We start from the raw sequence: 27,423 nt of genomic DNA, 5'->3' as shown, positions 1-27,423 counted from the left end.
ACAGTTTCATTATACTGTTCATCTTTACTCAGTTTGACTATAATGTACCCTGAAAGGACCTTTTTCTATTCAGTCTATTTGGGGAACTTTGAGCTTCCTGGACCTGGATGTTTATATTTCTCCCATGACTTGAGAAGTTTTCAGGTATTATTTATTTAAATAGGTTTTATAGGCCTTGTCTGATCTCTTCTCTTGGACCTCTGAAATGTGTGCTCTTTTTTTTTTTTTTTACTTTATAGTATCCCATAGGTCCTGTAGGCTTTCTTCTTCGTTCTTCTTTATTCTTTGTTTTTTGGCTAACTGGGTTACTGCAGGACCTCAAAATAATGTTTGGCATTGTTTAGTTATAACATTAAAATGATTCCTGGTCAGGCCCTCTGTCTTTATGAAGTTTGCTTGTTCTCCCCATGTCAGCATGCATTTTCTCCAGAAACTCTAGTTTCTTTCTGCTTCCCCAAAATGTGAATGTTTGGTTAACTGGTATGTCTAAATTGCTGTGGTATGAGGGAATGTGTGTGTGTGTGTGTGTGAGTGTGTGTGTGTGTACACTGTGATGTAATGGTATCCTGTCCAAGATTGGTTTCCACTTTTTACCCTGAGTGGCTTGGGATAGGCTTTGGCCACCTGTTACCCTGAACTGGAATAAGCAGGTTGGAAAATGAACAATTGCATGTTACCGTAAAATAAAAATTCACAAAGTATATGATAATCATATGTGAATCATCACGTTACTATAAAGTAAAAATTCATGAAGTATAATAGGATAATCATACAAATGCACAATATATGATGCATTCACAAAGCACTTAGTGATCTCACTATATTCATTGTTTTTTAACTGCGTGGCATTAGAAGATACTCCTGTTTTCATTTTGTAAACATTTATTTCGCGATTTCATTCACAATCATTGTGACTGCTGTCATTCACCGATTCACCATAAATTTGGTAAATATTTATTAATCTTAATTATATTTAATAATAATTAAATTTGATACTACTTTAGTAATTTTATTAATCTTTCTTCAATGTACGTATAGCCTACATCTATTTCAGTATTTGATATTAGAAGTGGTTTGAGTCTTTACAATATTGGTGATGTTTTTGTGAGTAGAAGTAGGCTGTAAGAACTTTTGTTTATACCAGTTAGCCTAGGTAAAATTAGTTTCGTTACATGTTTAATTTAAATCACAGTTTCCAAGAACCCACTGATGATGTTAGGTGAAGACTTACTATATTTGGAAAGACTTATGTTCAGGATTACAATCTCTTCTGCTTGAGCTAGTGTATTGCTAAAGCTTGCAATTGTATTTTTAAATTTTATTCATTGACTTCTTCAGTGCCAAGATTTCTGTTCGGTTCTTTTCTATGATGTATATCTATTTGTTGAATTTCTCATTCAGATCACAAATTGTTTTTCTGATTTTATTGAATTAACTATCTGTATTCTTTTGTATTTCACTGAGTTTCCTTAAGAAATTACTGTGAATTCCTTTTCAGACATTTTGCAGGTGTGTTTTCCTTGAGGTATGTTTAATTAGAGACTTACTGTGTTCCTTTGGAGGTGTCATGCTTCCTTGCCTTTTCATGCTTCTTTTGTCCCTAGCTTGATATCTGTATATCTGGTGGAATAACCACCTCTTCCAATTTTATGGAGTATTTTTCATAGAAAAAAACTTTTTCATTGTTCAACACCCGCCTATGAGTGAGAACATGCGGTTTTTGATCTTCTGCTCTTCTGTCAGTTTGCTGAGAATGATGGTTTCCAGGTTCATCCATGTCCCTACAAAGGACACAAACTCATCGTTTTTGATGGCTGCATAAGTAGCACTACACACTTAGGTCTGTTGGGGGGAAATAGGGGAGAGTCAGTGGGGGGTGGGGAGTTGGGGAGAGATAACATGGGGAGAAATGCCTGATGTAGGTGATGGGGAGGAAGGCAGCAAATCACACTGCCACGTGTGTACCTATGCAATAATCTTGCCTGTTATTCACATGTACCCCAAAACCTAAAATGCAATAAAATAAATTAAAAAAAACAAAAGAAAAAAGAAAAAAACTTTTTCCTATAGATTTGACCTGCAGTTTTGGTTGAGTAGGTTGTTTAGCCTTTTTTCTCACTGGGTGCAGTAATGTAATTTCTGTCATTTCTTCAGCCATAATATCAGCATTTTCTGTGAGTGGCCTAGACTGTGGGTGTTTGTGGAGGCAGTGGTGTGCCTTTGCTTGGGGTGAGGAATGCTAGGCAGGCTTGTCTTTAGTCCCTGAGAAATGGCTGCCATCTCTCAGTTACCATTTTCTGATTACAGGGTCCAAGGGATGTAGAGATGCTAGGGATATTGGGCCTCAAGGCAGAATGCACTCTAGCAGTTGCTTCATTCTCCAAATGATACAGTGCTGCAGCAGCTTGGATCCTGAGGAATTCAGTGGATCAAATGTGAATTCTCTCTCCTGAGCAATCCAGCTTTATGGACCTGCCAGCTCCCTATGCTGGACTCAGGGCCTGTGAGGACTGTGGAGTTGCCCTGTAGCTAGGATTGCAAGTATCCACAGTGGTCATGGGAACTGCTAAGGATGTCTTGCTCAACTTTTCTCCTCAAAGGGAAGTCCCTTCTGGATCCAGGCTGATCTTGGCCAGGTGTTCTCCTTTCCTCTTTATGCTGACATGTGGAGTTTCTATGCCTTAGATCTTCATCACTTCCTGATGAATTCCATTGTTTTCCTGTAGACACTCAACTCAGTGTCTCTACTTGTTTTGGTTTTTCTTTGTGGAGGAGATGAGCATTGGGTACCATTTTGATTGAAGTTTTTAATCTCTTCACCTCTAATTTGTATTCATGTGATTGGATTTACATTTATAATTTTGCTATTTTTTCTGTGTGCCTCATATTTTTTTGTTCCTCTGATACTCTTATAATTTATTTTATAATAAATTGATATTTTTTATGTTCTATTTTAATTCCTTTACTGATTTTCAAATTACTTTTGAATTATTTTCTTTGTGGTTGCTTGGGGGATTATAATATGCATCTGATTTACTGCAAACTACTTGAGATTATTGATAACTTTATTCCATTAAAATAGAGAAAATTTCCCTACTATAGCTTCATTTTCTTCTGCTTCTTGTGCTGTTATTGTCACATATATTGCATCTTTATGTGTTACAAGTCCAACTATACAATTTTATCATTATTGTTTTATGCAATTTCCTTTTAAATCAGAAGAACAAGAGAAAAAAGCATTTATACTGTCCTTTAACAGTTACCAACATAATTACCTGTATTGATTGTTTTGTTTTATGTATTTGTTTTATCATCTGTTGTTACTTTCTTTCAGCCTAATGAACTTCCATTAATATTCTGCTAGGAATCAATTATCTTATTCTTTGTTTGAGTATATTTTAATTTGCTTGCATTATTGAAGGATAATTTTGCTGGATATAAAATTCTTGGAGAAATTAGGTGTTAATCTACTAAAAGTTTCCTTGTACCTAAAAATTGTTTTTGTCTTTCTGCTCTCAAGATTTTTTTCTTGATCCCTGTCTTTCTACATTTTGGCTGTGATGCATTTGATTTTGTATTCACTGATTCTTTTGCCAACTCAGATCTGCTGCTGAGCCCTTTTAGTGAATTTTTTATTTAGTTGATTGTACTGTAAACTCCAAAATTTTCATTTTTTTGGTATTTTCTTTTTATTGACACTTTTTAATTAATGAATCACTGTTGTCATATGTTCTTTTATTTGAATATGATTTCCCTTATTTCTTTGAACATATTTGGAATAGATGTTTTGAAATCTTTATGTTTCAAGCCTTGCATTTGATCTCCTTCAGAGATAGTTTCTATTGATTATTTTTTTTCCCATATACTTTGCATGTGTCATAGTTGTTTGTTGTAAATTGGACATTTTGTACAATACATAGCAGCAACTTTGGATTCTGATTTCTTTTCCCCCAGAGGTGGTTGTTGTTTCAGGTTTATTTGTTTATTGACTTGCCTAGACTAATTTTGTGATGTTTGTTTTGTGTGCCCTGTGATTTCTCTGCTCGTTAAAAAAAATTCCCTGTTTTATTTTTAAGCCCAGCATCCTAGAAATTTCACTGGGCTACTATAACTTAGTCATCAGCCAGTGATTGTTTGGAGATTGTTTAAACTTTTGAGCTAATAAGGTATTTACTCTTTGGCATGGGATATATACATTTACTGGGTAATACTTTCAAAGTCAGGGAATTATAAGTCTGATTTTCTTTAAATTTCTATGTTTATGAGGCCACATGGTTAATATAAATGAGTAGCTTGCTAATTACTGCACTGTCTATTGTCTTCTGAGTAAGTACAATCTTGCACATGCATACAACTTTCGAGACTAACAGTAAAATATATGTGAGACCCTGGCAAGACCCTGTTGGGCTATCTCATTCTCCGAATTTCTCTGTTAATTACAGGCACTAATCAATATATAATCTGTGCTAGTTGAACAATGCTTGAAGAAATTAATGCATTTAAAAATACTGTAATAATGACAAATATCTAAAAAGTGTGACATTCCATTAGCATAGAGTATTAACAATAGACTTAGTAGCTGACCTGTAAAAAAAAAAAAAATTCTCTGGTTGAAGAAAGAAATTAGGGCCACACTTTTGTAATAATAATAATAATAATAATAATCAGCACCTTTATAATGATTTCTCTGTGAGGAAGGTAGTATTCTAAGCTCTGTATATACATTAATTGATCTAATATTTAAAATGGAATATTTTTATACAAATTTTACAGATAATGAAACTGAGGCACAGATACAATAAACTATGTCTTCTGGCACCAGAGTTACTGGTCTTAATCACTTTACTATACTGTCTGTATTTAGGTATATTGCTACTATGTCGTTAAACCAACCGGATAGGCTAAAATGTGAATGAATAAGCTTAATGTTTATATTAACTTTCACAAATAGAGTTACATAACTGTAAAAATGTGATGGGAATACAATTTTTTCTTTGTCCTATGTTGATTTGTAAACAAATTGTATCTAGAAGTGAGACAAATGAGCAAAAGCAATTTTGGTGAAATTTTTCATGTCTAACCTTTTATCTAATGACAACGTAAAGCAGTTAGAAAACATTTAAAATTTATGACCAAGTAGTATCCAGTTCAATTTTACATTAGGTGAAGTGGAATAGATTTTTTTTTTAGGTTGATTAGTTTTCATTTTGTGAGGTTATTCTCAAATCTCCAGTTGAGCTCCCCTTCCAACTTGACTTAGAATACTATTTTATTAGTTTAGAACATATTTTGAAGCCACATTTATAGACAGATTTAAAAAATTACGTCCTTTCAATTATCTCCAGTACTGCTGCTATATACTCTTGTCACTACCATATATGAGCCTTCATCATTTCCTGGGTATTATATATTATTTCCATTCAGCAAGGTAGGAAACAGGCCTAGAGTGCTTAAATAACTTACTAAATGTTAACTTGTACCATAAATTATTGTCATTTATCATTAAATATGGCCTAGCAAGTTGTTTGTTGCTACCTTTTGATAAATAGTAATTCTGAAAATATTTTTGTGTTGGACATTTTATTTATCTTTTAAGAAAGGAATTTGCATATTAGAATGTAAAATATTGAGCACTTAACAGTAATTCCCCAAATATTCTTGTGTTGGAAATTTTATTTTTTAAGAAAGGAATTTTCATATTATAATAAAAATATTAAGCACTCACTAACTTTTATGTAATGTTTTCTGTTTTAAGGAACTGAAATTACCATTCACCTTTTTAAGTGGACATATTCATGAATTGAGGATTCATGTACCATGGACAAAACTGGGCTCAGAACCTGTGGTAATTACCATCAACACTATGGAATGCATTTTGAAACTTAAGGATGGAATACAGGTAAGAAATTATTGAATCAAGTTGTTTGTGTTAACAAATTTAGTAGTATTCGACATTTCTTTACTTTTTTGAATATGTCAACTGTTACATAAACAAATCTTAGCTTGTATACTTAATTATTATATGCCTATTTAAGTGACATGACTATTTGCAAAGGGTATTTTGAAATTTGAATAAAATATGTAAAGGATGTTTTCATACAGATTTTACTTACTTTATCATAGCTTTACCAGGGACGATGCAGATTGCTTATTACTTATATCTACAATGAAAGTGGAACCTAATTGCTAATTGTGTCCAGTTTTTACATTAACATTTTTGAATTTTTGCAAAGGACCTGTATGAATTTTTTCTTTACATAATTTTTCTAAATCTGAAGGGAATTTCTCTAGTAATTTTTTGGGAAGATGAAAATACATTTACACCAAATTTTTAAAATTGTTTTTGAAGTTTAGATATAAAAAAATGTTGTTTTTTTTTTTTCAAATTTATTTCTTCTCAGACCCATCTTACATTTCTTGCTAGTGTTTTTTTGCAAATGTGTAATACTGGTTTTAAAGAGTTTCTACCAAGAGTTTTCTGATCTAGGAAAGCAAAATAGGACCATAGCTTATTGCGAAGATCGTTTCCACTTTCATATTGCAGAAGAGTAGTGTGTCTGTCATTCATTTTTATTAGTTTTTGTTTATCACCCATTTAACATTTAACTTTGAGTTTTAAGGAAGATTGGCTATAATCAACTAAACTGATAAGTATTGTTAAAATGACTTCATATGAATGTGTAGGTAAGTTTAACATATTCTAAATTTAACTTTAATCTTAGAGAAGTTAGGGTTATTTATGAACTGTTAAAATTATTTCCTATTTTAAGTGGATACTTTTGAGTGTCATATCAACCCATTGGACTCAGATCTTTTTTTTCTATTTATGAAATCTTTGATTCTAAACATGTATTATCCAATTTAACTTAATACAGTTTCTATAAGTTAATAGACCAATGTTATAGTCTCATGAAAATGAAAAGTTATTTTGTGAACTTTTAATATTTGAGAAATTAATTTAGAAATCTATAGTTACATTGCAACAAAGTTTTGCTTTACATTTATAGTTGGTAATACTTAAATGGTTCTTAATTATCTTTTCTTGGAATTTATTTTGTTTTTCAAGTCTGGACTTGGTTATACCACCCATGCAGTGTTCCATATTAAAAGAGAAAAAAATTTCCAGACACTTAAGTATTTTTTCATTGAGAAGGTGGAAGTTTGAAGGCCAGATGTCCCATAAGAAACACATTTTAACAGAGGCTAATTACAACTAATTATAGAGGCTGCAGAAAAAGATTTGTAACACATGACTTAGTGCAACCTAGAACTAATATTTGGTACCGGACCATGCAGATGGCTACTGCAGGAATGATCAGATTTCCTGCTTGCATGGTATTTGAGACTTGAATTTTGTGGTGTGTACAGCAAAAGGTTAAATGTCATGAATGTAAACCACTCTCAAAACAAGTATTTTTTACAGATGTTTAAAATTTTGAGTTAGAGAGGATTTTTGAAAATTGCAGTTGACATTTGGACAACTTATTTAGCAGTGTATACCCTTGGAGAGTAATGGTTGGGTTTATGCTAGTGATTTGAATTAAATTAAACATTGTAGATGAAACAGATTTTAAAATAGTTTATTTTCCTCTTTTAAGCTTTGATTAGTATAGTATGTAATTAAGCTGAAAATTATGTATGTACTGGTAAAACTGAGTAAGTTTATATTCAAATTATTTTAAGTTATTACATTGTAGAATCACCATGAAGTAAAGACTTATTTTCTAAATGAAATTGGGAATGGAATGGTAGGTTAAGTGAAGGGGTCTTTTAGAGTTATAGGTACCCCAAGATAAGAATCTGTTAAAAAAAATTCTATTGTATATAGGAATGTATTAAAGTATGATTAAAAGGTAGGAATATGAGGCTTAATTGAGATAAGATCATTCCAAAAACAAGGTATTGTTAAATGCCTTGATAAAAGGCATGCCTTGTTTGTAACGGTCAGTTTAATTCTACCAACATTTGTTGGTTGTCTACTTTGTACTGCACTGAAAAGCATTGCTGAAATATTTATATAATTTCAGTGAAGGACACTTAGAGAAAGAGATTCATAATGATTGTAATTCTAGTGATCATGGTTTTTATATACTGCCTTAACATATCTTTATAATCAGTTTTACTTATAGAGATTTTTAGGATGAGAGGGTGACCAGGTTGTTGTGTTAGATAAAATGAAGTCCCTCTTGATGTTTATTCTGAATTTTAAAAAATATATTGAAACTTCACTCATAAAGTTGTTGTCTACGAGTTCCTATATACTCTGAGAGACATATCTATGTCAGTCATTCCCCTCACTTTTAAATCCCATAGAGTTATTACTTATAAACTGTTTATTCTGTTTTTGATTTCAGATACAGTTTGATTCATGATACATCATGTCAACCCTAATCTCATAAATATTTGTTAACATAGCTCAAGGGCTAAAACATTACCAGTAACTTCCACTTAACTATGTACTCCTCCCCTTTTTCATATTCTTATTTGTGCCTCTTTAGGCCTCATCTGCAAATTAGGACAAGACTTGCTATATAGTTAAAAAAAAAAAGTTATATGATTAATGTGCTGCTTTGATCATTGAATTAAATCTTGCAAAAATTCTTAAACAACCTAAAGAGAGTAATAAATTTGTTTTTAAACTACCTATTTATTATGGTTTTTGTACCACCTGAACATAAACATTAAAAAATCTTTTAATCTAATAAATGTAACTATTTGTAAGGCTGTTTGTAGAAGTAATACTTATTTTTCATAAAAAATTTGAAAAACATCTTTTGAACCTAAATATCTGAGATTATTGTCTAATAGGAGAAATAGTTTGTAGTTTCACTCTAGATGAAACTTATTTTTATGTATATATTCTTACCACCATTCTCCTTTTTAGCTTAACTTCTTTTAAAATCATTTAAGTTTAATTTTCTTTCTTTACTGTCATAACCTTATAATTGTTGGCGTGGTTTTTTAAGAGTATAAAAATCTTCTGTTTTGAAAACCTAAGGTGTTTTTATCTTGTGTACCTACAGATTTAGCTAGATTTTAAACAAAAAAGTGAAAATATTTGTATATTTGTATATTTTAATTCAGAGTTAGTTTTCTGTTTCCTGTAAGCACAGATTCTATTCTTAAACATTGTAAGTCAGAAACCAAGTAAGTCCCTTTTTGTTTTGCTTCTGTTTTTGATACTGAGTCTTGCTGTGTTGTCCAGGCTGGCCTCAAACTCCTGGCCTCAAGTGATCCTCCTGCCATGGGCTCCCAAATTGCTGGAATTCCAAGTATAAGCCACTGATTTCCAATATTAATAAGAAAAAATTTTCAGTCCTAACAGCCCATAGATTTAGGTGACCTGATCAGGAAGTGATATATTATTACTCTTGACTGTGGCATTTTATATCAACTTTTAAAATAATTTCATCTTGTAGTTTATCTTTGTTTTTCTAAAAAGTCTGTGTTAGTGTAATTAGATTTAAAGATATGGGGCAGCTGTTTTGATTTGAATGTCTAATTGTGATGAAGGGCTTCAGAATTATTTTTTTTTCCACTGTAGCTTTCTTTGATTGCACACCAGCACCTACCTACGTATCTAGCAGAACTTTTCTGGGATCTAGAGAATTTCTATACTTTTACAGGACAAAGTTTTTTCTTTATTTTGTTTACATTTAGATAGGATTTTTTATTTACTTGATGGCCATTTGATCTGGCCATCAATGTGTTCTGTTTACCATCTGGGATTTGGTGGATGAAGTAATTGTAGAAACTTGACATGTGATCATTGGAATTTTAAGTGCTGATTATTACCGAAATAGTACAGTTGTGTTGATAGACTATTAAGAATAATCAATCTCTATTAATTGACTTAAAAAATCAATTAGTTAGAAATGGAGATTAGGAGGCCTGCAAGAGAGATATCAGCTCTCTCTTAACTTGGCTGAAGTCTATGCTTATCATCACTGTCATTGGTGAAGTCATTGCTTGAATGTTATAATAAATGGTCTTCTAATTGGACTGACACTAGACAATTACTCTTCCGTATTCAGAAATATCTCTTATTTTTTGAAGCTCGTGTAACCTGACTATATAAGCTTTTATGGTCCCCTGATAGCCATCATCTATTGATTTTGTGGTCTTTCCCCCATGGTGACTGCACATTTTGTTACCTGGTTCGCAGGCTTTTTTTTTTTCCAATTGAAGTTCATCCATCATAGGTCATTTCAGTGTCCATAAGAATTCTTTTACAACTCTCTGGCAACACAATTCCTTGATTTTTAACTCTGTCATCTTTATTTCTATTCCATTTCAGCCAATCCATTTATGGCTACACTGTGGACTTTGCTGTTCCCTGAAGCATTCACTTTATTGTGGATCCTGTCTCTGTACCTTATGTATCTTACTTTAATAGTATTCCTTCACTTCAATCTCTCATTTGCTTTCTTGGCACTTTGCTGTCATTTAAAGTACTTATTTCTCTGCCACATTTTGAGGAAATACCTTTCCGCAACCATGTTGCCCTCTCTAGCTACTATCTTTTCTTTCCTTTATAACAAAATCATTTTTTTAAAAAAGAAGTCAATGTTTGTGTTTTTTTCAAATTGAAGTGAAATTCACATAACATACAATCAACCATTATTTATTTATTTTTAGAAATTTTTTATTTCTATAGGTTGTTGGGGGACAGGTGGTGTTTGGTTACATAAGTTCTTTAGTGGTGATTTGTGAGATTTTGATGCACCCATCACATGAGGAGCATACCCTGCACCCAATTTGTAGTCTTTCCTTCATACCTTTCCCAGCCTTTCCCCCTGAGTCCCCAGACTCCACTGTGTCATTCTTAATGCCTTTGCATCCTCACAGCTTAGCATCCACATATCAGTGAGGACCTATGATATTTGGCTTTCCATTCCTGAGTTACTTCACTTCAAGTAATAGTCTCCAGTCTCCTCCAGGTGCCATTAATTCATTCTTTTTTATGACTGAGTAGTATTCCATTTTGTGTGTGTGTGTGTGTGTGTGTGTGTGTGTGTGTGTGTATACATACACATATAAGACAGTTTCTTTATCTTGTTGATTGACAGGCATTGTGTTCTACATTTTTGTAATTGCAGATTGTTCTGCTGTAAATATGTGTGTGCTTTAAACATGCATGTGCAAGTATCTTTTTTGTATACTGTAATGACTTCTTTTCCTCTGGGTAGATACCCAGTAGAGGGATTGCTGGATCAAATGGTAGCTCTACTTTTAGTTTTTTAAGGAATCTCCATACTATTTTCTATAGTGGTTGTATTAGTTTACATTTCCACCAGCAGTGTAGAAGTGTTCCTTGTTTACTGGAGCCATGCTAACATCTATTATTTTTTGATTTTTTCATTATGGCCATTTGGTTTGTTCTTGTTGTCTAGTTCCTCGAGGTGTGACCTTAGATTGTCTGTTTGTGCTCTTTCAGACTTTTTGATATAGGCATTTAGGGTTATGAAATTTTTTTTTTTTTTGAGATGGTGTCTTGCTTTATCACCCAGGCTGTAGTGCAGTGGTGTGATACTGGCTCACTGTACCATCCTTCTCTAGGGTTCAAGCAGTTTTCATGCCTCACCCTCCCAAGTAGCTGGGACTACAGGTGCCTGCCACCATGTCTGACTAATTTTTGTATTTTTTGTAGAGACATGGTTTCACCATTTTTGCCAGGCTGATTTTGAACTCCTGACCTCAGTGTATCCAACCACCTCGGCCTCCCAAAGTGCTCGGATTACAGGCATGAACCACTGTGCTCTACTCTATGAACTTTCCTCTTAGCACTGCCTTTGCTGTATCCCAGAGGTTTTGATAGGTTGTGTTACTGTTGTCATTCAGTTTAAAGAAATTTTTAATTTCCATCTTGATTTTATTGTTGACCCAGTGATCACTCAGAAGCAGGTTATTTAATTTCTTTTTTTTTTTTTTTCCCATTTATTTATTTTATTGCATTTTACATTTTGGGGTACATGTGAAGAACATGCAAAATTGTTGCATAGGAACACACGTGGCAGTGTGATTTGCTGCCTTCCTCCCCATCACCTACATCTGGCATTTCTCCCCTTGCTATCTCTCCCCAGCTTCCCACCCCCCGCCCTCCCTCCCCTATTTCCCCCCAACTGACCCCAGTGTGTAGTGCTCCCCTCCCTGTGTCCATGTGTTCTCATTGTTCAACACCCGCCTATGAGTGAGAACATGCGGTGTTTGATCTTCTGCTCTTCTGTCAGTTTGCTGAGACTGATGGTTTCCAGGTTCATCCATGTCCCTACAAAGGACCCAAACTCATCGTTTCTGATGGCTGCATAATATTCCATGGTGTATATGTGCCACATTTTCCCTATCCAGTCTATCGTCGATGGGCATTTGGGTTGGTTCCAGGTCTTTGCTATTGTAAACAGTGCTGCAATGAACATTCGTGTACACATGTCCTTATAGTAGAACGATTTGTAATCCTTTGGATATATACCCAGTAATGGGATTGCTGGGTCAAATGGAATTTCTATTTCTAGGTCCTTGAGGAATCGCCACACTGTCTTCCACAATGGTTGCACTAATTTACACTCCCACCAACAGTGCAAAAGTGTTCCTATTTCTCCACATCCTCTCCAGCATCTGTTGTCTCCAGATTTTTTAATGATCGCCATTCTAACCGGCGTGAGATGGTATCTCAGTGTAGTTTTGATTTGCATTTCTCTGATGACCAGTGATGATGAGCATTTTTTCATATGTTTGTTGGCCTCACGTATGTCTTCTTTTGAGAAGTGTCTGTTCATATCCTTTGCCCACTTTTGAATGGGCTTGTTAGTTTTTTTCTTGTAAATCTGCTTTAGTTCTTTGTAAATTACGGATATCAGCCCTTTGTCAGATGGGTAAACTGCAAAAATGTTTTCCCAATCTGTTGGTTGCCGATTCACTCTAATGATTGTTTCTTTTGCTGTGCAGAAGCTGTGGAGTTTGATTAGGTCCCATTTGTCTATTTTGGCTTTTGTTGCCAATGCGTTTGGCGTTTTGGTCATGAAGTCCTTGCCTACACCTACGTCCTGAATGGTTTTGCCTAGATTTTCTTCTAGGGTTTTTATGGTGTTAGGTCTTATGTTTAAGTCTTTAATCCATCTGGAGTTAATTTTAGTGTAAGGTGTCAGGAAGGGGTCCAGTTTCTGCTTTCTGCACATGGCTAGCCAGCTTTCCCAACACCATTTATTGAACAGGGAATCCTTTCCCCATTGCTTGTTTTTGTCTGGTTTGTCAAAGATCAGATGGTTGTAGATATGTTGTGTTGCCTCTGAGACCTCTGTTCTGTTCCATTGGTCTATATCTCTGTTTTGGTACCAGTACCATGCTGTTTTGATTACTGTAGCCTTGTAGTATAGTTTGAAGTCTGGTAGTGTGATGCCCCCCGCTTTGTTCTTTTTGCTTAGAATTGACTTGGCTATGCGGGCTCTCTTTTGGTTCCATATGAAGTTTAAGGTGGTTTTTTCCAGTTCTGCAAAGAAGGTCATTGGTAGCTTGATGGGGATAGCATTGAATCTGTAAATTACTTTGGGCAGTATGGCCATTTTCACGATATTGATTCTTCCTAACCATGAACATGGGATGTTTCTCCATCTGTTTGTGTCCTCTCTTATTTCGTTGAGCAGTGGCTTGTAGTTCTCCTTGAAGAGGTCCTTTACATTCCTTGTTAGTTGTATTCCTAGGTATTTTATTCTCTTTGTGGCAATTGTGAATGGAAGTTTGTTCTTGATTTGGCTCTCTTTAAGTCTGTTACTGGTGTATAGGAATGCATGTGATTTTTGCACATTGATTTTGTATCCTGAGACTTTGCTGAACTTGCTTATGAGTTTCAGGAGGTTTGGGGCTGAGACGATGGGGTCTTCTAGATATACAATCATGTCGTCTGCAAATAGAGACAATTTGACTTCCTCCTTTCCTATTTGAATGCCCTTTATTTCTTTTTCTTGCCTGATTGCTCTGGCTAGAACTTCTAATACTATATTGAATAGCAGTGGTGAGAGCGGGCATCCTTGTCTGGTGCCACATTTCAAGGGGAATGCTTCCAGTTTTTGCCCATTCAGTATGATATTGGCTGTTGGTTTGTCATAAATAGCTTTTATTATTTTGAGATACGTTCCATTGATACCTAGCTTACTGAGTGTTTTTAGCATAAAGGGCTGTTGAATTTTGTCAAAGGCCTTCTCTGCATCAATTGAGATAATCATGTGGTTTTTGTCTTTGGTTCTGTTTATGTGGTGAATTACGTTTATAGACTTGCGTATGTTGAACCAGCCTTGCATCCCCGGGATGAAGCCTACTTGATCATGGTGGATAAGCTTTTTGATGTGCTGTTGCAATCGGCTTGTCAGTATTTTATTGAAGATTTTTGCATCTATGTTCATCATGGATATTGGCCTGAAGTTTTCTTTTCTTGTTGAGTCTCTGCCGGGTTTTGGAATCAGGATGATGTTGGTCTCATAAAATGATTTGGGAAGAATTCCCTCTTTTTGTATTGTTTGGAATAGTTTCAGAAGAAATGGTACCAGCTCCTCTTTGTATGTCTGGTAGAATTCAGCTGTGAACCCATCTGGACCTGGGCTTTTTTTGGGTGGTAAGCTCTTAATTGCTGCCTCAACTTCAGACCTTGTTATGGGTCTGTTCAGGGTTTCGGCTTCTTCCTGGTTTAGGCTTGGCAGGAGGCAAGTGTCCAGGAATTTATCCATTTCTTCCAGGTTTATTAGTTTGTGTGCATAGAGTTGTTTGTAATAATCTCTGATGATGGTTTGAATTTCTGTGGAATCTGTGGTGATATCCCCTTTATCGTTTTTTATTGCATCAATTTGGTTATTCTCTCTTTTCTTTTTTATTAATCTGGCTAGTGGTCTGTCTATTTTGTTGATCTTTTCAAAAAACCAGCTCCTGGATTTATTGATTTTTTGAAGGGTTTTTTGTGTCTCTATCTCCTTCAGTTCTGCTCTGATCTTAGCTATTTCTTGTCTTCTGCTAGACTTTGAGTTTTTTTGATCTTGCTCCTCTAGCTCTTTCAGTTTTGATGATAGGGTGTCAATTTTTGATCTCTCCTTGCTTCTCATGTGGGCACTTATTGCTATATATTTTCCTCTAGAGACTGCTTTAAATGTGTCCCAGAGATTTTGGTATGTTGTGTCTTCATTCTCGTTGGTTTCGAAGAACATCTTTATTTCTGCCTTCATTTCATTGTTTATCCAGTCAACATTCAAGAGCAAGTTGTTCAGTTTCCATGAAGCTGTGCGGTTCTGAGTTAGTTTTTGAATTCTGAGTTCTAACTTGATTGCACTGTGGTCTGAGAGACTGTTTGTTACGATTTCCGTTCTTTTGCATTTGCTGAGGAGTGATTTACTCCCAATTATGTGGTCAATTTTAGAGTAGGTGTGATGTGGTGCTGAGAAGAATGTATATTCTGTGGATTTGGGGTGGAGAGTTCTGTAAATGTCTATTAGGTTTGCTTGGTCCAGGTCTGAGTTCAAGTCCTGGATATCCTTGTTAATTTTCTGTCTGGTTGATCTGTCTAATGTTGACAATGGGGTGTTAAAGTCTCCCACTATTATTGTGTGGGAGTCTAAGTCCCTTTGTAAGTCATTAAGAACTTGCCTTATGTATCTGGGTGCTCCTGTATTGGGTGCGTATATATTTAGGATCGTTAGCTCTTCTTGTTGCATTGATACTTTTACCATTATGTAATGTCCCTCTTTGTCTCTTATGATCTTTGTTGCTTTAAAGTCTAATTTATCAGAGATGAGAATTGCAACTCCTGCTTTTTTTTGCTCTCCATTTGCTTGGTAAATCTTCCTCCATCCTTTTATTTTGAGCCTTTGTGTATCCTTGCATGTGAGATGGGTTTCCTGGATACAGCACACCGATGGGTTTTGTCTTTTTATCCAATTTGTAAGTCTGTGTCTTTTGATTGGGGCATTTAGTCCATTTACATTTAGGGTTAATATTGTTATGTGTGAATTTGATACTGCCATTTTGGTGCTAGCTGGCTGTTTTGCCCTTTAGTTGAGCTGGTACTTGTTGTTCCTTTATATGTGTAGAGCCTCTTTCAGGAGCTCTTGTAGAGCTGGCCTGGTGGTGACGAAATCTCTGAGTACTTGCATGTTCCCAAAGGATTTTATTTTTCCTTCACTTATGAAGCTTAGTTTGGCTGGATAGGAGATTCTGGGTTGAAAGTTCTTTTCTTTAAGGATGTTGAATATTGGCCCCCATTCTCTTCTGGCTTGTAGGGTTTCTGCTGAGAGATCTGCTGTGAGTCTGATGGACTTTCCTTTGTGGGTAACCCGACCTTTCTCTCTGGCTCCCCTTAGTATTTTCTCCTTCATTTCGACCCTGGTGAATCTGACGATTATGTGCCTTGGGGTTGCTGTTCTTGACGAATATCTTTGTGGTGTTCTCTGTATTTCCTGGACTTGAATGTTTGCCTGCCTTGCTAGGTTGGGGAAGTTTTCCTGGATAATATCCTGCAGAGTATTTTCCAGCTTGGATTCATTCTCTTCGTCGCATTCGGGTACGCCTGTCAAACGTAGATTAGGTCTTTTCACATAGTCCCACATTTCTTGGAGACTTTGTTCATTCCTTTTTACCCTTTTTTCTCCAGTCTTGCCTTCCCATTTTATTTCATTGAGTTGATCTTCGACCTCTGATATCCTTTCTTCTGCTTGGTCAATTCGGCTGTTGATACTTGTGCATGCTTCACGAAGTTCTCGTGTTGCAGTTTTCAGCTCCATCAGTTCACTTATATTCCTTTCTATTTTGTCCATTCTTGTTAGCATTTCGTCAAATCTTTTTTCAAGGTTCTTAGTTTCTTTGCATTTGGTTAGAACATGTTCTTTAAGTTCACAGAAGTTTCTTACTACCCACCTTCTGAATTCTGATTCTGTCATTTCATCACACTCATTCTCCATCCAACCTTGTTCCCTTGCTGGCGAGGAGTTGTGATCCCTTTTAGGAGGAGAGGTGTTCTGGTTTCGGGTGTTTTCATCCTTTTTGCGCCGGTTTCTTCCCATCCTTAAGGATTTATCCACCTGTCGACTTTGTAGTTGCTGGCTTTCAGATTGGGTCTCAAATCTTTCAGATTGACGTTCTGTTTGTTGATGATGAGGTTATTTCTGCTTCTTGGTTTTCCTTCTGACAGTCTGGCCCCTCTGCTGTAGGTCTGCTGCGGTTCACTCCAGACCCTGCTTGCCTGGGGTTCACCTGCAGCAGCTGTTGAACAGCAAGGGTTGTTACCAGTTTTCTTCTTCTTCTATCTTTGTCCCAGAAGGATACCCGCCTAGTGTCAATCTGATCTCTCCTCTATGAGGTGTCTTTTTGGATATATAGGGGTCAGGGAGCTGCTTGAGGAGACGGTCTTTTCTTTATAGGAGCTCAAATGGTGAGCTGTGAGCTCTGTTGTTGTTCATTCAGAGCTGCTGGGCAGGTACTTTTAGGTCTGCTGCAGCAGAACTCATAAACTGCTTTTTGTTCCCAGGTGCTCTGTCCCAGGGATTTAGGGCTTTATTTATGAGTTTCCGTTATGCTGCTGCCTTCTTTTTTTTTTTTTTTTTCATTTTTTTCCTTCAGACCTGCCCAGCCCAGCAAGGAGGCAGCCTAGTCAGTGTCGGCCTATAGCAGCTTTGCTGAGCTGCTGTGGGCTGCGCCCTGCTGCCGAGTGAACTTCCTTGCAGTCCTGTTTATATGGGTGTAGTTAGAACTGCTTTGGCGATGGTGGCCCGCCTCTGTTGGGGCGGAGTCTCTGCTGTGGCGTGTTGCCTTGGCAACGGCGGGCTGCCTCAGCAATGGCGGGTTGCCTGTGCAACGGCGGGCTGCCTCGGTCATGGCGGACGCCCCTCCCCCACAGAGCTGGACCGTCCCGGGTTCAGCTGCGCTTGCTGTGAAACTCTCAATCCAGAGTTTCTGGTTGCTGTTCTTTTGTGGGGGTGGGGCCAGCCGAGCCTGATCGCCTGGCTCCCTGCCTCAGAGCCTTTTTTAAGTTGGTGTTCCAGTCGCCTGTTGAAGAGGCGCCGGGGTCTGTTTGTTTTCCCCTGCGGCCACTCACTGCGCTGGCTTAAACAGCGGCACTGAGGTTTGTGGCGCTTTTTTTTCTTTTTTTTTTGCCCTGGAATCTACTGTCCTGGTTCTCTGCTCAGGCCCCTTTTTGAACCAGCATATGGGTGACTTCCCGTGGCTCCAATCGCCAGCCAAAAGGGCACCCGGACCGGCGTATTTTGTACGGAGAACCGCAGCTCTGGGGCGCCGACAAAGCAGCCGTGCGGGGCAGAGCAGCGGCGCTGGTCGGCGCAGGCAGGCGCAGGCCGGCACAGCAGCGCTGGCCACAACAGCCGCGATGGCGAGCGTGGAGCACCTCTGCCTGGGAATTTCCTAGTCTGTGGGCAATAAAAACGCGGCGTCCACTCACCCTCTGCGCTTTCACTGGGAGCTGCAATCCTGAGCTGTTCCTAAACGGCCATCTTGGATCTCCTCAGGTTATTTAATTTCTATGTATTTGCATGGTTTTGAATGTTCCTTTTGGAGTTGATTTCCAGTTTTGTTTCACTGTGATCTGAGAGAGTGCTTGATAAAATTTCAATTTTCTTACATTGATTGAGGATCGTTTTGTGGCCTTGCATATGGTCTGTCTTGGATAAATTTTCATGCACTGATGAATAGAATGTATATTCTGTGGTTGTTGGGTAGAATGTTCTGTAAATATATAAGTCCATTTGTTCAAGTGTATGGTTTAAATCCATTTTTTTTTGTTGACTTTCTGTCATGATAACCTGTCTAGTGCTGTCAGTGGAGTATTGAAGTCCACTACTATTATTGTGTTGCTGTCCATTTTATTTCTTAGGTATAGTAGTAATTGTTTTATAAATTTGAGAGCTCTAGGCTAGGCGTAGTGGCTCATGCCTGTAATCCCAGCACTTTGGGAGGCTGAGGTGAGTGGATCACCAATGGTCAGGAGTTAGAGACCAGCTTGGCCAACAGGGTGAAACCTCATCTTTACTAAAAATACAAAAATTACCTGGGTGTGGTAGTGGTTGCCTGTAATCCCAACTACTTGGGAGGCTGAGGCAGGACAATCATTTGAACCTGGGAGGTGGAGGTTGCATTGAACCAAGAATGCACCACTGCACTCCAGGTTGGGCAACAGAGTGAAACTCCATCTCAAAAAAAAAAAAAAAAAAAGAAAAGAAAATTTGGGAACTCCAATGTTAGGTATATATATATTTAGGATTCTTATATTTTCCTGTTGGACAAAGCCTTTTATAATTATATAATATCCCTCTTTGGCTTTTTTAACTGCTGTTGCTTTAAAGTTTATTTTGTCTGATATAAGAATAGCTATTCCTGCTCACTTTTGGTGTCTATTTGCATGGAATGTCTTTTTCTACCCCTTTACCTTTAGTTTATGTGATTCCTTATGTGGTAGGTGAGTCTCTTGAAGGCAGCAGGTAGTTGGTTGCTGAATTCTTAGCCATTCTGCAATTTTGCGTCTTTTAAATGGTGCATTAAGGCCATTTACATTTAACATTAGTATTGAGATTGTGAGGTACCATTCCATTCATCATGCTATTTGTTGGCTATATACCTTGTTTTTTTTTTTTTTTTTTTCAAATTGCATTTTTGTTTTATAGGTCCTGTGAAATTTATGCTTTGAAGAGGTTCTGTTTTGGTATGTTTACAGGATTTATTTCAAGATTCGGTGCTCCTTTTAGCAGTTCTTGAATTGCTGGCTTGGTAGGGGCAAATTCTCTCAGTATTTGTTTGTCTGAAAAAGACTATCTTTTCTTCATTTATGAATCTTAGTTTTGCATGATACAAAATTCTTGGCTCATAATTGTTTTCTTTAAGGAGGCTGAAGATAGGACCCCAGTCCCTTCTAGTTTGTAGGGTTTTTGCTGAGAAATCTGCTGTTAATCCAATATGTTTTCTTTTCATAGGTTACCTGGTGCTTTTGCCTTACACCTCTTTCAGATTCTTTTCTTTTCTTAACTTTAGATAATTTGATGATAGTATACCTAGGTGATGATGTTTTTGCGATGAATTTCCCAGGTGTTCTTTGAGCTTCTTGTATTCAGATGTCTAGGTCTCTAGCCAGACACCCAAATACAAGAAATTGGGCTTCCTTCTCTGGTGCCTCCTCAATTAGCTTAATAACTGACCATCTGAATTCTTTTTCAGGTAAATCAGGGATCTCTTCTTGGTTTGGGTCCATTGCTGGTGAGATAATGTAAATTTTTGGGGGTGTTAAAGAACCTTGTTTTGTCATATATTGGAATTGATTTTCTGGTTCCTTCTCATTTGGGTAGGCTCTGTCAGAGAGAACAATTTAGGGCTCAAGGCTCTTGTTCAGAATCTCGAATTTTTGGATTTGTTAAAGAACTTTGTTTTGTCATATACCGGAGTTGGTTTTCTGGTTCCTTCTCATTTGTGTAGGCTCTGTCAGAGGGAAAATCTAGGGCTCGAAGCTCTTGTTCATATTCTTTTGTCCTACGTGATGTTCTTCTGATGTAGTATTCTCCCATTTCCTAAAGATGTGGCTTCCTGAGAGCTGAGCTGTAGTGATTGTTATTTCTCTTCTGGGTCTAGCCAACCCAGCAGGTCTACCAGGCTCCAGTCTGGTACTGGGAGTTGTCTGCACAGAATCCTGTGATGTCAACCTTCTGTGGGTCTCTCAGTTGTGGATACCAGCACCTGTTTCAGTGGAGGTGGCAGAGGGGTGAAATGGACTCTGTGAAGGTCCTTAGTTTTGGTTGCTTAACGCACTATCTTTGTGTTGGTTGGCCTCCTGCCGGGAGGTGGCACTTTCAAGAGAGCATCAGCTGTGGTAGTATGGGGAGGAACAGGCTGTAGGCAGGGCATTAGAACTCCCAAGAGTATAATGACGTTTTTCTTTGGCTACCAAGGTGGATAAGGAAGACCCATTTGATAGGGGCAGGTCTAAGAGTGTATGAGCTTAGACTTTTCTTGGGTGGGTCTTGCTGTGACTGCTGTTGGGAGTGGGGTGAGGTTCCCAGGTCAATGGAGTTATGTTCCTAGGAGGATTATGGCTGCCTATACTGTATCATGCATGTTGTCAGGGAAGTGAGGGAAAATTGGCAGTCACAGGCCTCACACAGCTCCCATGCAATCTGAAGGGCTGGTCTCACTCCCACCGTGCCTGCCCCCCAACAGCACTGAGTCTGTTTCCAGGCAGTGGTTGAGCAGGGCTGAGAACTTGTCCCAGGCTGTCAGCTTCCCAGTGTGAAAGCGAGTAGGACCTTTGTGTTTCCCCTGCTGTGGAGTCTGCACACCCGATTCATGCCCTCCCCTGAGTTCTGGCTGGGAGACTTCTCATTTGTTTGGAATTGTTAAAAAGTTCAGCTGGAGGTTTCCTTCTCCCTGTGGCCTTTTCCTATTGCCTCGGGCAGCCCTCTCCAGGGACCCCTGTGAGGCAAGGCAGAATGGCTTGCCAGGGGACCCAGAGAGCTCACAGGGATTTTCCTGCTGCTTCCTATATCCCTGTATTTGGCTCGGCTCTCTAAACTGACTCAGCTGGAGCTGAGTCACTGTCACTGATCTTCAGCAAAGGTGCAACTCTATAACTATTATGTAGTAGCTTCCCATTCTTCTCTTCCCTTCAGCCCCTGACAGCCATCATTCTATTATACTTTCTGTTTTTATGATTTTGACTCCACTTAAGTAAGTGGAATCATACAGTATTTGTCATTTTGTGTCTGGCTTATTTCACTTAGCACAGTGTCCTCAAGGTTCATCATTGTTGTAGCATATGACAGGATTTCCTTCTTTTCCAAGGCTGAATAATATTTTAGTGTGTATTTACCACATTTTGTTTATCCATTCATTCAGTGATGGACACTTGGGTTGCTTTCGTCTTTTGGTTATTGTGGATAATGCTGCAGTGAACATGGGTGTGCAAATATCTCTTTGAGACCCTGCTTTCAGTTCTTTTGCATATATACTCAGAAGTAGAGTTGCTGGATCACATAGTAATTCTGTGTTCAGTTTTTTCAGGAATTACCATACTGTTTTCTACAGTGGCAATACCATTGTATTCTCACCATCAGTGTACAAAGATTTCAGTTTTGCTACATCTTCACCTCTTCACCAACATTTATTTTCTGTTCTTTGAATGGTGTCCATTTTAATGAGTTTGCAGTCTTTGACAATTTTAAAATTCAGTTGTTTGTCTTTTTGTTTTTGGGTTTAAACATTTTTTTATTTTTTATTTTTTGAGACAGAGTCTCACTCTGTCCCCCAGGCTAGAGTGCAGTCGTGTGATCTCCAGTCACTGCAACCTCCGCCTCCTGGATTCAAGCGATTCTCCTGCCTCAGCCTCCTGAGTAGCGGGGATTACAGGCGCGTGTCAACATGCCTGGCTAATTTTTGTATGTTTATTAGAGATGGGGTTTCACCATGTTGGTCAGGCTGGTCTTGAACTCCTGACCTCAGATGATTCACCTGCCTCGGCCTCCCAAAGTGCTGGGATTACAGGCATGAGCCACCGCTCCCGGTCAAGAGTTCTTCTTATAGTCGAGGTACTAGGTCCTTAGCAGATAAATGATTTTCAAATATTTCAATCCGTTCTGTAGGTTGTCTTGTCATGTTCTTGAGAATGTATTTTGTTGCACAAAGTATTTAATTTGGATAAAGTCCAGTTTGCCTATTACTTTTATTGCTAGTGCTTTTGGTATCATATCTAAGAGTTCATTGCTTTATCTAAGGTTTTGGAGATTTGCCCCTATGTTTTCTTCCAAGACTTTTAAAGTTTTAGCTTTTATATTTAGGATATTGATCCATATTGAATTAAATTTTATATATGGATGATTAATTTTATAAGTGATATGTTGTATATGGGTTCAACTTAATTCTATGGCTATTTGGTGGTCCAAGCACTATTTGTTGAAGAGACTCTTATTTGCCCATTGAATGGTCTTGTCACTCTTGTTGAAAATAAACCCTATAGGCCTATGCTGGCCATAGAGTTTATTTCTGGATTCCTGCATTTTATTCCATTGGTTTATGTGTCTGAACCACAGTATTTTGATTTATGCTTTGTAGTAAATTTTGAAATGAAGAAATGTCCTATTTTGCATTTTTTGTCCTTTTTTTTTTGAGACAAAGTTTCGCTCTTGTTTCCCAGGCTGGAGGGTAATGGCATGATCTTGGCTCACCACAATCTCTGCTTTTTGGGTTCAAGCGATCTCCTGCCTCAGCCTCCCAATTAGCTGGGATTACAGGCATGCACTACCACGCCCAGCTTATTTTTTGTATTTTTAGTAGAGACAGGATTTCTCCATGTTGGTCAGGCTGGTCTCGAACTCATGACCTTAGGTGATCTGCCGTCCAAAGCCCTGGGATTACAGGCATGAGCCACTGTGCCTGGGTTTTTTTTTTTTTTTTTTAATTAAAAAAAAATTTTTTTTGAGACTGGGCCTTAGTCTGTTCCACAGCCTGGCATGCAGTGGTGTGATCTCAGCTTGCTGCAACCTCTACTTTCTGGGCTTAAGCGAGTCTCCATCTGGGACTATAAGTATGAGCCACCACATTTGGCTAACTTTTGTATTTTTGGTAGAGACGAGGTTTGGCCTTGTTGCCCAGGCTGGTCTCGAATTTCTGAGCTCAAAGGGATCTGCCTGCCTCAGCCTCCCAAAGTGTTGCCATTATAGGCATGAGCCACCATGTCTGGCCCTATTTTTTATTTATTTTTCAAAATGTTTTGGCTCTTTGCAGTTGTATATGAATTTGAAGGTTAGCTTTTTCTGTTTTGCTGAAAGGGCCATTGGAATTATGATAGGGATTGCATCTGTCAATTGTTTAGTGGTATTACCATCTTAATGTTAAGTGTAGTGATCCATGAACACGGGATGCCTTTCTATTTAAGTAATCTTTTTTTTTTTTTTTTTTTTGAGACGGAGTTTCACTCATGTTACCCAGGCTGGAGTGCAATGGCGTGATCTCGGCTCACCGCAACCTCCACCTCCGGGATCAGGCAATTCTCCTGCCTCAGCCTCCCGAGTAGCTGGGATTACAGGCACGCACCACCATGCCCAGCTAATTTTTTGTATTTTTAATAGAGATGGGGTTTCACCATGTTGACCAGGATGGTCTCGATCTCTTGACCTCGTGATCCACCTGCCTCGGCCTCCCAAAGTGCTGGGATTACAGGCTTGAGCCACCGCGCCCGGCCTATTTAAGTAATCTTTAATTGTATTAGCAGTGTGTCTTTCAGCTCCTTAGTTAAATTTATTCCTAGGTATATTATTATTTTGGGTGCTATTGTAAGTGGAATTGTTTTCTTGTTTTCTTAATTTCCGTTTTGGATTATTTGTTGCTAATATATAGATACACCACCAGTTTTGGTGAGTTGATCTTTATTTATTTATTTATTTATTTATTTTTGAGGTGAGGTCTTGCTTTGTCACCCAAGCTGCAGTGCAGTGGTGTGATCATGGCTCATTGCAGCCTTGACCACCTGGGCTCAAGCAATTCTTCCATCTCATCCTCCCTAGTAGCTGGGGCCACAGGAACATGCCACAGTGCTTGGCTAATTTTTTTTTTTTTTTTTTTTTGTAGAGAGAGGGTCTTGGTATTTTGACCAGGCTAATCTTTAACTTCTGGGCTCAAGTGATTGTCCTTCCAAAGTGCTGGGAATATAGGCGTGCGCCAACGTGCTTAGCTGTGAGTTGATTTTTTTTTTTTTTTTTTTTTTTTGAGACAGGGTTTTATTCTGTTGCCAAGGTTGGAGTGCAGTGGTGTGATCTTAGCTCACTGGAACCTCCATCTCCCAGGCTTAAGTGATCCTCCCACCTCGGCCTCCCGAGTAGCTGGGACTACAGGTGTGCGCCACTGTGCCTGGCTAATTTTTTTGTATGTTTTTGTAGAGATGGGGTTTTACCATTTTGTCCAGTCTGGTCCTGAGCTCAAGTGATCTGCCTGCCTTAGCCTCCCAAAATGCTGGGATTATAGGTGTGAGCCATCATGCCTGGTCTGTGGGTTGATCTTTTATCCTGCACATTTGCCAGATTAGTTTATTAGGTATAGTGTTTTTTTGTGGATTCTGTGGGATTTTCTGTATATAGAATTATATCATCTGAAAATAGAGATAGTTTTACTTTTCTTTCTCCAATTTGGATGCCTTTTCTTTCTTGTTGAATTTCTTTGGCTAGGACTTCTAGCACAGTGTTTAATAGCAGTGGTGAAAATGGTCATCCTTGTCTTGTTATTTATCTTCAAGGGAATGCTTTCAGCCTTTAACTATTGAATATAATGTTAGGTGTGTGTTTTTCATATATGTTTCCCTCTATTTCTCATCCTCATTCCTCCCTTCAGTGGAGGTGGCAGGGGGGTGAAATGGCCTCTGTGAGGGTCCTTAGTTTTGGTTGTTTAATGCACTATCTTTGTGCTGGTTGGCCTTAAACATATTTCACAGGAATACCTTTACTATATTGAATCTTACAATCCATGTACATAGTATGCTTCTCTAATTATTTAGATTCCTTTTTGTTTCTTACATTAGCATTTTGTTTTTTCAGCATGTGGGTTCTATATATGTTTTGTTAGATTTATACCTAAGTATTTGGTTTGAACATTTTTAATATTATCATGTTTAATTTTTGGTTTTGATTGTTTAATGCTAGATTATAGAAATACAGTTTATTTTTCTGCAGTGATCTTGTGTCCTGTGACCTTGCTTAACTTTTTAATTCTAGGAGTTTTTTGGGTGGATTCCTTTAGATTTCCTCCATAGATAAGAATATCACCTGTATAGACAATAATGTCACCCACAAAAAGTATTTTTTTTTGTTCCCAATCTATATGCCCTTCTACCCTTTTTAAATTTACAAGTTAGTATTTTTACCTCTTTTCATGAATTCTGCCTCCATGATACCATTGTAAGCACTTTGGCAGAGCTCATTAGTAATATCAAGCTGAAAAAAATCCAGTGGATTTTTTAATTTTATTTTTTGATTCTCATTTACCTTTGCTAGTTAATACTTCTCATCTCTTTCTAAACCTTCACTTTCTTGGCCCCGCTGATTCTTTTCCTGCCTCTTTGGCACCCTGTCTCTGGCTCCTGTTATTACTTACCTTCTATCTCTCCTATGTTTAAATAGGAGTTTTATAGGTGTTCATTATTTTAGTCCTCACTCTCCTTGGATAACTTTATTCCCAATGGATTTAGTTATCATTATATATTTTTTACTCATAAAATGCTATTTTAGGGTTGTCTTTTTTCCCTGAACTCCACCACTAAGAGCTTAATGGACCTTCACCTATATGTCCCATAGAATGTCCCAAACTGAATTCATCTTAAATTTCAAATTATTTCCTCTGTATGTATTTTCTGTTTCAGTAAACAATCCCACTGTGTACTTTCAATCCAAACCAGAAACCCTGAAGTCATCCTTAACGTTATACATCTCTTATATCAATTATTCATCAGAGTCTGTTTTCTACTGCTTTCCTATCTCTTGAATATATCTATTAGCTTTCATTGGTACTCTAATCATTTTTCACAATGCTTCTAGGCATGATATTCTTAAATGTGGGTCATTTCCTCAAAACTTTTTTTCTAGTTCAATGATTTTCTCAGATCATAAACTTTTGTGCAACTCTTAAGAAAGAGACTGAAATTTTTTGTAATCCAGTTGTTTTCAAAGTGTCATTTGAAGACCCCCAGGTGTTCCCATTTTTATCTTTTTATATACAAAGTTAACACTATTTTTCTAATACTAAGACATGATTCATGATTCACTTTTTTCACCTGATTGATGATTCACTTTTTTCACCCTCATTTTCTCATGAATGTAGTGTGGGATTTTCCAGAGGTTATGTATGACACTGGAACAGACAGAATGCAGAAGCAAATATGAGAATGTAGCTGTCTTCTATTAAGTCAGATTTTAAAGAATGTAAAGTAATGCTCCCTTTTTTCCAATTTTCATCTTTGTTTTAGAAAATATAGCTATTTTTCATAAAATATGAAAACCCTATAATCTGTATTTTAAATTCATAATGTAATTATAATGAACAAATAATGGATTTATTTAAAAATAAGTTATAAAATACATAAACATATATTAGATTTTTTTCTTTTGTATTTCTACTATGGTAAATGCAAATGGATATAATACAGAACATCTTTGTGATTCTTAGTAATTTTTAAGAGAGTAAGAGGTCCTGAGATTAAAATGTATAAGGGCTGCTGGTCTCATACATATTAATACATAGTAATTGAAATTGAATTATTTTAAACTGGTAAGCAACTTGACCGAATTTGTAATTTTGGTAGTTGACTGTTTTTCACAGTGGAGGGGAAGATATTAGAGGAGATAATTTCAGAGAATTAATTAGATTCCTTTTGCCATATTTTAGAAGAAAAGTCATGTAGCCCAGATGGAACTAAGT

At 37.3% G+C, this 27,423-nt stretch overlaps 1 protein-coding gene across 1 annotated transcript in view; it reads left to right on the top strand.

Annotated features, from left to right (window-relative positions):
* The window catches only part of VPS13B (vacuolar protein sorting 13 homolog B), an 823,218-nt gene that overhangs the window by 21,474 nt on the left and 774,321 nt on the right, over nt 1-27,423 (top strand). Inside the window, exon 3 of the mRNA XM_032247702.1 lies at nt 5,756-5,899. Coding sequence (XP_032103593.1) covers nt 5,756-5,899 — 144 coding nt within the window. The remainder of the gene's footprint in view (nt 1-5,755; nt 5,900-27,423) is intronic.

Source organism: Sapajus apella, unplaced genomic scaffold, assembly GCF_009761245.1.
Source record: "Sapajus apella isolate SASKATOON/1434 unplaced genomic scaffold, GSC_monkey_1.0 scaffold3, whole genome shotgun sequence".
NCBI lineage: Eukaryota > Metazoa > Chordata > Mammalia > Primates > Cebidae > Sapajus > Sapajus apella.
The sequence above is the reverse complement of the archived record's forward strand: the minus strand, read 5'-3'. Positions and strand labels throughout refer to the sequence as shown.